The 12,856-nt window shown below is 38.7% G+C and overlaps 1 protein-coding gene across 18 annotated transcripts in view; it reads right to left on the bottom strand.

Moving 5' to 3' along the window:
- Positions 1-12,856, bottom strand: part of HYDIN (HYDIN axonemal central pair apparatus protein) — a 335,404-nt gene that overhangs the window by 214,901 nt on the left and 107,647 nt on the right. For all 18 annotated transcript variants that reach the window (XR_005650472.1, XM_039852028.1, XM_039852026.1 and 15 more), the window contains 2 exons: positions 12,605-12,788; positions 894-993 (listed from right to left, as the gene is read on the bottom strand). Coding sequence is in view for 17 of the 18 variants with exons in the window: in XM_039852028.1 (XP_039707962.1) it covers positions 894-993; positions 12,605-12,788 (284 nt within the window). In the remaining variant the exon portion in view is untranslated. The remainder of the gene's footprint in view (positions 1-893; positions 994-12,604; positions 12,789-12,856) is intronic.

Here is a 12,856-nt window from a genome sequence, read left to right as displayed (position 1 = left end):
TTTTACTTTCCCACACAACAGGATATTCCAGGCTCATCTTGTTCTTTTTCTGCTTCAGTCCTGGAATCAGTCAATTCTCTAAAGTTCCTTTTAGTGGAGGATGGGAATTAGAAACCAAGCTTTGGGTGCTAGGTGTGCTCATTGCTATTAGGGTCTCAAAGCTTCCAGGACGTCTCAATGGACATAACTAGGAAATATGCATATATATGTACACAAATATGCACATACACTTACATATATAGTTATGTCTATATCTCTGCATACCAACAACCACGGTTCATACTGATAACCCCAATGACATTTTAATCCCAAAGGGCTCATCTAAGTCGTCTTCCTTTCCATATTTGCACCTCCCTCCTCCAAGACTGAAAAATACTAGCTCTTGTTATCCTCAAGATATTTACTTTTTTGTTTAACTCCTCTCTCTATACAATCTCCTGAAGCCATCGGGTTGCCACCCTACTTGTACACCATCCCTGTGGCTCTGGCCACTGCCAGGTTGCCTTCCCATCCCACTTGGCATGCATTATTTTGACAAAAACTTAAAAAGAAAAAAAATAAGTAGCCAAATACTACAAAAAGGACAAAAAATAAATTGTGAGAATTTGTCTCAAAGAATGCTCTTACTGCTCTAAAAATCAAGGAGAAACCCAGACCCATGGTTTCCCATCCCCCACCACCCACACCATAATTGTAATGTACTTCAAAGTTTGATCTGTTCTAGAAAGAAGTGAGAAGTGCATAGCTTGACTCCATTATTCTTCTATTTATGTCGTGCACTGCCCATAGCCTAAACATACGCCTGCACATGCGTGCACGCACACAGAGTCTCAAGTACCCTACTTTTTCTCCAGGCACTTGGTAACCTGAGTTTAGCACACAGACATCTTTACCTGAAATGTCACAGTAAACTGTCTGTTGGTAGAGCCTGGCTTCCAGAGGGTTAAAGTACACAGTGATTTCAGCTGATGAGTTGGGCCAAACATCACCTTCCTGAAAAACATGAAAGAATCATTAAAAAAATTTAAAAACAATATGATGAAAGGTAGGTATTGATTTTAAATGTTATTATTATAACATCTGAAGGAAATACTTTTACAACAAATAAAGCACTATTTTATCCAAGATAGTTAGCTTATGCTACTTGTTAAGAGGTGGTACAAGTTGGAGATGACCTTCAAAAATAATTTCAGTGAATCTGTGAATATGTAATGAGTTTATATAACTAAAAGTTATATTAGTTTATAACTAGGATGTTTAGGAAATTCTTAAAATTTGTGTATTCAATGAGCAATCATTGTATACCAATGTATACCCAGCACTGGGCTTCAGAGATGAAGGATGCGGTTTAACACTGCTTGGAGCTCACATGAGACGGATAATAAACATGTATACGAGCATTTTATAATACACATGGTAAGTGCTGTGCTCACATAAATAAGGTCCAGATGGGCCACAGAGAAAGAAGTACCTAACTTACTTGATGGAAGGACCACATTCTTAACTTTTGAGGTGACAGCATAAGGAAATATTCTTATTCTATAAAAACACAGCAATGGCCCAAGGTAGAAAAATGGCCAGATCAAACCCTGGTTCTGATCCAGTGTGACATTTCTCACTTTAATTCAAACTACTCATAAGTGATAAAAGGAAACCAACTTTTGAAATTCTAATGCACATGCCATAAATCAGAATACCCTTAAGATATTCTTTGAAAAATATTTTATACTAACCATACAACCTGGGACCTCTTCAATAACTTCTCTGGGCTGCAAAAGGAGATGCTAATATACCTGCCTCAAAGGGTTTCCTAAAGTCTGAGGGGGTCATGCAGGTCAAATGCTTTGCCCCACATTCAGTACATAGTAAGAGCTCAGTAAATAGCTGTTTACTATCATTGATGTTATTTTTATGCCACTTGGAAATACTGAGTTTATTAGAAAAATTAGGAGGGAAAGTTGTATGTTTTCTCTATGGTTTTCATAATAGAGCCAAGTAGGGCATATGTGATAAACATACAAAATCTATAAACGGTCCCGCCACATAAATAGAAAACTAAAAAAAGACAATGAGATAAATAATTAGGGTCCAATTTCAGACAGTTCCCAATACATATTCTATTTCCAGTCTGGGTAGAAAGGAACACAGTGCTGGAATAAAGAATCAAGCAGAGAACAAAATGGTTTAAAATGCAGACATCTAACAAGAGGGGGAAAATAGAAAACTAGATCCAATTTGGATTTATTTATGAAGGTAACAGCCTGATCAGTGTGCTTCTCAGGCTTCAGAATGATGAAGAGTACAGAAATAGCAGTGAGGGCTGTGAGTGCCCTGTGGATCCTGGGAGCTCTCACCTCCCAGATTAGCCTGCTAGAATGAAGGCTCTATGAGGGTAGGCACTGTTTTATCCCCAGGAACTAAATCAGAGGTAGCTCATAGTAAGTGCTCAACATATTTATAGAATCAGTCATATCCACTGGAACTACAAAAGTCATAAGTTTTAGAGCTGGCAGGAACCTCTGAGGTCATGCAAGGAATAAGGAATTCCTAAAGCACTTTCATTTATTTAGGCATTTCACTGTGGCACTTTTCCAAACCTTGAAACGAGTATCTGTTCCCTTCTAATAAATGGCAAATACCTGGCCCCTTTGATTAGTGGATGTCTTAGTGACCTGGAGTATTAGGAAAGCCAGGCAGAAGAGGTGGTCCATCTGGTCACTGGTATATCGGTAAGTATTCCACCTCGAATGACTGAAATCTGGGCTTCCTTCCAACCCACAAGGCAAATGTATTCCCCTGGTAGGTTTGTTTAGGAGTAGAGACTGGACATAGCTAACCTGTTCCTATCCAAACGGACTAACCAGAATGGCCATCTTGGATCCCTAAAAAACTGCTAGAAAAGCCTTTCCCAGTGGTAGGAAATATCTCCCAAAATGATGCACTGGAAGTCAGACAAGCTCAGTACATGTGGGCAAATTCAAGGGCCTTATGCTTTGGGATGGGTCAGATCATTTTCAAAAGCATTATCCCAACAAGAGATTCCAAGGTCCATGTGTAGATGAGAAGGCAACATATCTTGGATACCCCATCATCAAAGAAGTCTGATGATCAGAACTGGTGGGCTGGAAAATGGTGGGATAAACGTGCTCCAGAGAGGCAACCAGAATCTCCCCAGAGGAGGCAGTGTTGATGTCTAGATGTGATCCACGAGAGGATCGTCTGATATGGAGGTTCCCTGAGGCTGGGATGCCCTTCTGCTAGGTGAGGGAAGAGCAGTGCAAGGGAATCTGAGCCCACTGGTTGAGACTGGTAGGCTCAGTGCTTCCTTATCCTGGGCTGCAGCTGTTTTATTGTGCCTGTGACATTTGTTAGTAACCTGCAGCTTTACTGAGCCTCAAGAGATAATTTAAGGACATTCCTATTCTAAAAGCCTCTCCTGAGCTTGTATCAGGTAATGTGTATTAAGAGGGCTGTGAGGATCTATAAAATCAGAAGTGTGGTCATTCAGTTTCCTCTCACAGAGAAATGCTGTCAATATTAGGTCATTTGAAGGAATTATGAACATATATAAGGACAGTTATTTTTCAGTTGTGATTAAAATAAAAATTAAATAACCTCTATTTCTTTACAGCAAAAACTCAATATAGCATTTTCTAGCAAATCAGAGAGAGCAAACACCAGAAACAGGCAGTCAGCCTAAAATGAACTCACTTTCACATATATATCTTTGAAACATTTCATATTACTTCTCTAACACTTCTGATATTAACATCCATGCCATTCATGTCTCTGAACAGAATTTTTCTTTCTTTATTGCTCAGTTCTAACATTTCTGTAAACAAAAACATTCAGAATTTTCCCTACTGGCTCTGACATCAATATCCTACCTTCTCAGTCCTATGAAACCACCCTCACCACTCAGAACCCCTTGCTGTTCTACTTTCCATCTATATATGGCCCCTCTCCCATCACTGTCCCTTTTTCAGCTCCAAAGGTGAGAAGAAGTATATAGGATCTAATCAGTATGTGAAAATAATTGGTTTGTTGAAAATAATTGTCAAAATGACCTTCAATTATATCGTAATTACCCTCCTTCTTGGTCTTCATATTTCATCTCTGCCTCAGATTCATAACTGCATTTCACTTATTAATCGAGTGACCTGCTAGTAGGCATCAACTTTGAATTTTCAGGTCTAAAGCTAACTCCCATACTATGGTTTTGCCCAAATATTAAATATCTCTGGCAATGGAACTTCATGCTTCCTCTGGGACAAGAACAAGTGACTTGATGGACACAGATCCAAGACTTTCTGAAAGCTGTCTATGAACATACTGCACTGGTTCATGATAGGTGATAGGCAATCATGAGAAAGGTGTCCTTTAAAAATGTTCCCCTTAAAAAATTATATTGGCAATGATTAAAGAGGTTCTTCTAAAAATCTCCCTTGAAAATCCTTAAATAGAAAAACATGTACTTAAAAGTTACCTTCCTTCTCCCTTCTCTATTTCTCATCTCCCTCCTTCCTTCCCTCAATCCCTCCTTCTCTCCCTTCCTTTTTTCCTTCCTTCTAATGAAGGGTTATTTCTCACAACTTTTACAAAATCAAAACTCAAACTGCAAGAACAGAGAGTTACATTACGTTTAAGTTTAAGTTACTTGGTTTCTCTGGAAACTAGTTTACACTATTACTCAATATCTATAGTTATCATATAAAATCATTATTTTAATTCCCAACTTACATTGAGAAGAGTGATCCAAACTTTTGCCTACTCAAGTGTTATACTTTCCAATCATGTCTCTAACCTGACAAGAGATTGAATCATATTTAAATCTAAATCAAAATATTTGCAGCCATTAACTGAGAGCTCATGTTCTTAGCATTGTGTTAATTGCTGGTATACATCATTATTACCTAGTTCAATCTTTACAACCATGTAAAGTAGTATTATACTCATTTTAAAGATGAGAAAACCAAAGCAAAGAGAAGTTAAGTTTCTCACCCAAGGCCACACTAAGTGGCAGAACTGAGTTTCTATAATATTTTTTTTAACAACCTGAACCCTACTGCAAGTATAAGAAAAGGTCAGGCCTCACATTTCTCACATCATAAAAAAATGTGAGAAGGAACTTAAAAATGATACAACTAATAATCAGACTTAAATGAAGCCAGCACGACCTGGTGTTCCTGTCTTGTGAACATAATAGGACACCCTGCATGCTTATATGTTCAAGTGTCTTGGAAGGTGATTCACAGGAGGTTCTTTTGGAAGACATAATCAACATTAGTATTTTGCAGCTCCTGAGAAATGTATTCATAGATCTTTATCAAGCTATCCTGGGTGGGCCAGGTCTGGTCAGCTCAAAACAAGGTCAGTGAATAATGACTTCAAGAGCAGCTATAATGTATAATAAATTCCAACATGTTCCACTGAAGTGAAAATATTCCTGACTACATAAATATTTTCATATCATATTTAATGAAAAGTTAAAGAATTTCTCTTGGGAAATAAAAACAACCTCTTAGAAGTCAAATTTCTATCAATCAATTGGGAAAAAAAAGCAGCACTGATTAGAAGCTACAATCTATTTCACTATCCACAGTTACTCTTCTAGAACCTTCCAGGTAAAGAGAGAAATTATGGCTCTCTTTATTGTCACTCAGAGTAAACAAGAGTTGTCTCAAAGAGAAATGGAAAAAATAATGCAAGCAAAAAATCGAAGATAAAGTATGCTAATTATCATTGCGAAAAAAGATCTAATTGGCACATGTCATGCAAGGAGATTTTTCTACTCCTTATCTCCTCAAACAAGAAAGTGAATTTGGTAAAGCTTTGATTCTCAAAACAATGACCAGAAAAGTTTCTAAGATAGGGGTCTAAGGTTTGGTCATCTGTGAGAGGAAGTTTCACAGAAGGTATGTTCTGTCTTGGCTGTAACACTTGGCTATAACCCATACATGGTGAAAATTCCAACGGGGTTTTATAGAGCTGAGGTAGTTTGTCTATGATGTTCATGCCTTCCTCTGGACAGAACAGATTTGTGTCTCTTCCAACAAGGAAGGGTGTCAACTTCTTTAATGATCCATGAGGAATCTTTCTGTTTCCAAGACTTCCCTAGGCCTCCTTCCACCTGCCCTGGTTCTCTAGTACAATAGTGAATGTACCAGTACAATTGGAAAAGGTTTGGCCAAGCACAAAGATCTGAGAGAACAAACAAAAATAAAGGGGTGCTGAAGAATGGGAAAGCAGTATTCACGGAAGAGCTGTGACTTGTCAAGGACAGTTTGCTCTCAGCAGATCGCTGTCCTTTCTCCTTTCTGGTGTCCATTTCCAAGGAGTCAGCTCCCACATGTTTGCAATGTGACTCAATGGCAAATGGTACAAGAAGTGGAAGGGATTTGCATAAAAAGCTAGATCTTTCCTCTTTGGTAGCCATCTGGGCTTCCACCCAATCTGGTTCTGCTGAGCTCACATGCAAGGCCAATTTGGAAAAAATAAAGTAAACTAAATTTGAGCTGTGCTTTCAAGGTCTGAATTGCTGAACCTCGTGTTTTGTGCAGGCTTAGGTAACGACAAAGCATGGTTTACTATTACTTACATGGTAATAAAGAAATCAAGTTTCTCTCCCTTTTTAAGGTTTAGTTAAATTAAAATTGCTGAAGCTTTTTAGGGATACTAGATGAATTTTTCTTTGATGGAAAAGACAACTGCTAACAGAAGCAGCAATGTTTTCCCTGCTCACTGATGTCAGCCAATCAGCTAAGACCAGTTTTGGGCAAATACCTTTAAATTCTCAGACTTTTCTTTTTAAAGAAAATATCAAATGTTCAACATTCAGAAAATTGCTGCATCTTAAAAGTGTGACCTGAGCCAGCAGTACCAGAGTTCAGAAACAAGGCCAGCACACCTGTGCTATGATTTTGCAGAGGCCTCCTAGACACCCATGGAAATCAAAAGCTTAATTCTCTCCTTTTGTCCTGTAATATTCTTCTGCCTCTCAATTCTCAGAATTGTAGTTTTTGTTTTTGACTCTCTCTCATTCAGGGTACCCAAGAGACCTAAGCTGAGGATATAACAAAATGAGACTGTCAAAATTCTGTATAGCCAGAATCCATCTAGTATAATACAATATTATATTTCTTAAAGTAGTCAATTTAACTTGCTTTTCTGGAAGGCACAAAATATGCATAATAGACTCAATTTTACAATTCTGTTCCAAAGGGAAGAAGAAAGATACAGAAACGGTGGCTTGAGAAATGATCATTATTCTACAGAGCCCAGTACCTATCCTAGGTAAGGAGTAAATAAAAAAAATTGGGCTAATACAGTAATACTCCAAGATACGGTATCAAAAGAATTGACTTGAGGAACTTGACATAAACAGTATAGTAATATCCCACATGTTTTAATGACCAGAATGATGATTATGTTACTATTATAATATCAATAAATTACCAAGCTAAAAAATGTCCTTCCGGACCTCTGTCCTGTATCTGTCCAGGACTCCCTTCTCCCTGTGGTCACTCTGGGTCCTTGCCTAACACCTTCTGTTGAGAATGAGCACCTCTGGAAGCTCTCAAAAGACAAACTTCATTTTTGCCCTCTGCTACCACCTTGGTACCCAAGATGCCCTGGGTATAGCTCCTCAAGGTTCAAACAACAGACCCTATGGGAACGTTATGCAATGAGCATAATGAGAAAAAAGAAAGTGAGCCAAGACAATGGGACTCACCCAGGGCCAAGGGTAAACAGGTTGTAGAAGAGTAAGAACTTTCAGTTCTAGAGTTTTGGTCTGTCATTCTTATAGCATTGTATAAAATTATTTCTCACCTGATTATATTAATAAAATTTTATTAAATTCAAACCCATCACACCTCTGGGCATTTTAGGGACAGTGACTGATCTCTTCATCTTGAATCTACTTGCTCTGAATTGTAAAAACCTCTATAATAGGTACAATGTTCCCATAAAACACACAATATGCAGAGAACACAATAAGAGCTAAACTAACCTTGGTTGTAGCTGACTCATTTGAAGAACGAAGATATACAGACCCAGGTCTGAGAAAATAAGTATATCATTCATATCATTTCTTCTTTCTTTTCAGACACTAAGATAAAGTTTTTTTTTTTTTTTCCTTTTCTAAAGTTCACCTCACTTGAAGACGATGTCCTTCTTCAGTGGACACACAGGCTGGCAGTCCCTAAACCCCTAGATCAACCTTTTATTTTTAATTTTTGAACAAGATATCAATTACAGATTGATTGTTAGATCAATAGGTAACTGTGGTTTTAATCTCTCTGCTGTGAATTCAACTCATATTGAGAAGCTAATTAAAAGGAAATATACTTTAATAAAAAAAATATTCACTGCTGGTGCAAAGCTCAACTGCTCAACTGCCAGAAATTAAATAGTGGTTTTGGCATAACTGATCTGATCATGAGCAAGATTCAGAAGAGATCTTCAGTAGAAAATAGTGATGAACCAACCACAAGGGTAGAAAGGTATGTAAGACAGGCTGATGAGCTCTCCGCTGGCTGGTCTCCTCTCAGTCATCCTTCTCTGTGAATTCACAGCCTCTCCTCGCTTTGCAGTATCTCTCGAAAGCTGAGCACCTGCAGGCTGTGTTGGGCCTTCTATGACTTTCCTTCTTTGCTCTGCTTTTGGAATATCCATCTGCTTTTCATGCCTTCAGCGAAGAACTCTGTAAGATTCTCACATCTGACTTCCACTCCTGACTGCCCTCCCACAAATTTATTACTGCATTTCCAAAACTTTTTGGACATCTATTATCACTTCGAATTCAACATGTTCAGAACCAAACTCATCATCATTAACTGATCTCCCTCCCTCTATTTGTCCCTCCCTCCCTTCTTCTTTCCTTCCTCCATTAATTGGCACTATGGTAGGCCTAAAGCACAGATGAGGACAAGGCATTCTTTGACCTTCAGGAGCTCAGAGTCTGTTCCCAAAATGGAGACTCATAACATATGAGTCAAAAAGTATCCAGTGTCCTACCCTTAAAAAAAAAAAAAATTCTCATTTTGTAGACAATGCAACTGAAGCCAAGAGAGATCAAATGGCTTATTTAAGGTCATATTCATTATTGGCAAAGCTAGGAATTAAACCCAGGACTCCTGACTTGCTAATTTCTATCAAAGACATCATAATTCTTCCTTCCACTCTAGTTCAGGTTCTGAGGAGACACACCATTCCTCATCATGCCTCACTCTCAATGACCAGTCAATCAGAAAGCACTTTAATGCCTTTCTTATGAACATCTCTCACATCTGCCATTTCCTTTGCTTTCCAACCATCACCAGGCCAACCATCCAGGTCAGCATCATCCTCACACATCACCCTGAACTTGTAGATGGGTCAGTCTCCCTGACTCTTTCTGTACTAGTGCATTTCCCCTACCTGACCAGCACCGACCCTTCCACTTTCTATCTACCCTCCTCTGACTTGATCTGCATGTTACTACTAGGATAACAGACCTGAAACACCTTGAACACATGCTCCTGCTCTGAGCCCTGCAGTCAGTCTCAGATACCCTTGGCATACTGTGTGGGGAAACAGGTCTATGGCCACGGGGAAGTACTGCTTGAACTCTACCACTTGGAGAATTATCTTTTCTTGAACCGGAATTTCCCAAACTTATTTGCCCATAAAATTTGCTTTTGCCAAAGAACACTTATTACCACCCCTGAGGATCCATTGTTTGCAGAAATACACTGTGGGGGACAATAACCTGGAGGCTACAGCACAACAGGTTGACCAGGCAGCCCAGATTTCCTCTACTCTCTTTCCCAATCTTATTTTGTATTCTCCATGATTGCCTGCCCCAGAAAACTCAGTAGTTTTATTGTTATGTAATATGCCATGAAACTAATACTTTCCCTTTTCTTAGTTTTCATAATTTCTCCAACTGGAAACATTCTTTCTTTCTACTTAATTAAATCTTACCCTTCCTCCAATACACAGTTCAGATCTTGTCTTTTCTATAAATCCTTTCCCAACTCTCTCATCCAAAACTACGATAGCATTCATTTACCTGTTCCAGAAAACCAAAATCCCAACAATGGAAGTTACCCATAGTTCACATTTGGGTCAAGAAGCTAATAAAATGGCAGAATTTTCCCATAAAATACCTTCAAGAGTAATTTACAAGGTAAGATTACATTACACTCACAAGAACTGTATTTCTATAAAACTATAAGGATCTTCAAGTAGGGGGGTGAAATGGAGATTTAACCTCAATAAATAATTTACTATAACTGACACTGAGTTCTGATGTTTTGACAAGAATAACTTTACGAAGACTCTAGGAAAGTTTCATGCCTTCATTTTCATTTTGCGAAAATTGTCAAGAACCAGATAATGAAAACTATTGTGAGAAGAAAACCTGAATAGTGCACGTGGAAGACAAAAGCATCATGATGCTATAAACATCACTATCCCCTTCCTGTTTCTGGTAATTTTTTTTCTCACACAATATTAACAAAATTAGTCTCATTTATTTAAAAGGTACCATTTTTGTGTGTCACTGTTTTCAAAGGTGTTTTCCTTCCTAATGGTGAAAAGAATGCCCTTATGATAAGAATGCCCAATTCAGTTCCTATCTAGAATCCAAAAGCAACCATATTAAATGCCTTATTTTAATACATATATCTCTATCAAGAAGCTTCAGATTATGGAGAAGAAAATCTGAGGTAACCTTAGTCTTTCTACTGGACTGGAACTGTACAAGACTTGCCTGTGGACCTCCCGTCTCCTCCTGACTCCCAATGTTTGCCATCCTTAAGTCATCCACTCCCAGAAGGGTATAAGAAACAAGACAGTAGTCATCACCTGGATCCCAAGTACCAGCTGGGAAGAATCTTAGAGTGTCTACACTCGGGACTTTGCCAGCACGTCTAAGGTCGCCATGACTGGTTGCTCCTCCTTGCCTCTGCTCTGCTTAGTTTCTTCCTTGCTTAGATTTGTAATGCCTTCCTGGTTTTCTCAACATCGTTGGGCTTGACCTATTTGAATAAGTATCTTTCTTGTCCTTCCAAGACTGCATGTTCATCATGATTTGACCTCTTGATTTAATCCATTATATCTGAAGATCCCTGGACAGCTTTCTCATGTGAGAGAAGATTCAGCCTCAACCCATTTCTCCTTATTTTCCTATATGAACCCTTTCCTTCAAACAAGCTGATTCACTCACGGTAGCCTGAGTGAGCCATGTCATGCACATCTCCAATTTTTTTTTTTTTCCCCAAAAGTCCTATCCTATAAGACCCAGTTCAAGGCTCTGCTCTCAAGAAGACTTCTCTAACTTAACTTTAGTCTATAACAATCACCTTAGCCTAGAAACTTAGCCTCTGAACTAGTGACTCAGGCTGTCTTCACCAGTGATTCCCACAGCAGGTCTCATAGAACAATAGTCCCAAAGAAAGTCTCCAAATGGAAGGTTTCCTCTCGGAAACTGACAATGCACATTATTATATTAAAGACTTTTAGAAGTCGTACAGCAGATTTCAAACAATATTGAACCCAGTGTTTCTGAAACTTATTTTGTCATAGAATCCCTTTCCTATGTTATATCCTTTAATAACAGTTTGGAAGTGCAGACATAAGGACAACAGGTCTACACAAGTCAGTGGCATTTTCCACAAATGACCTTGTATTTTAATGTGTCCTTGTGCCCATGTCTTCTCTATAATTTGTCTGAATGGTAACAATCCAGCAGCTCTAACTAACTGTGGGCTTTCTTAACTCCTGTTTGTCTTTATCCTCACATCATTCTATGCTTCTTTGGTGTGAGGTGATGCACAGCACCCAGCATATAGTAAATTTGGAATATGCTAGCTACTTTCATTTTGAGACAGTAGGGCAGAGTGTTCAAAAGTTTGGTCTGTGGGATCAAACAGACCCTATTCTAACTCTGGCTCTACTTTCAATAGCTAGACAGTGAGGTCGAGGACGATGTCTGTTTTGCTCATCGATGCCCGGTACATACAGAGTGCCTGGCATGGAACGTGTAGTTAGTAAGTATTTATTAAGTGAATTAAGAACAAAGTAGTTCTTAACCAAGTAGTTTTTCCCAACAGTAGACATTTGGCAATGTCCAGAGACAGTTCTGGTTGTCACGGCATCTGGCGGGATGCCATTAAACATCTTACAATGTACAGGGCAAAGAGCTATCCAGCCCCAAGGGTCAATAATGCAGAGGTTGAGAAACCCTACTCTAGAGTCAGGCTTATCAAGGATAAATTTCTATCCTTGGCCTGGAGTAAGTTATCAAATTTCTCTAGGTCTCAATTTCCTCAACTGTAGAATGGGGATCTGACTATAACTGATAATATATAGATGTGAACGAGATAAACTGGGTAATGCATACAAAGTGCTTAACAGTGATTGGGGCATAGAAAGTGTGACCTATGAAAATTTTTACCATTAACCTTCATTCATTGTCTCATAGTGATAAGGCTCTTCAGATGGAATCTTTATGCTCTCAAAACTCACTGTATCAAACCAGAGTGAGTATTCTCATCAAAATAAGTCCTACACTCCCACTTATGTTTACCATATGGTCAGACTGTATGTATGTGCTCACCAGGGGTTCAACAGTGAAAATGTTATTCAAGAAGAGCACGCTGTCTGCCCGAATCAGCTGTCTCTGATTCTCAAAGGTGCGGGAAATAATGGAAAGACGTTCTCGGAGAGAAGGATCAATAACGCACTCTTCAAGGAACTCATCGGTCTCATTCTTTTCCTCTTTGATCAGATCTTCACAGACCCTAAAGAAAAACAAGAAATGTGAGATTCATTCCAGTACCCCCATGAAGAACACTGTAAAGGGCTCCCC

This window comes from Pteropus medius, unplaced genomic scaffold (assembly GCF_902729225.1).
Source record: "Pteropus medius unplaced genomic scaffold, Ma_sr-lr_union100, whole genome shotgun sequence".
In the NCBI taxonomy this organism is placed as follows: domain Eukaryota; kingdom Metazoa; phylum Chordata; class Mammalia; order Chiroptera; family Pteropodidae; genus Pteropus; species Pteropus medius.
Note: the sequence above shows the minus strand (reverse complement) of the source record. Positions and strands in the feature narration are given on the sequence as shown.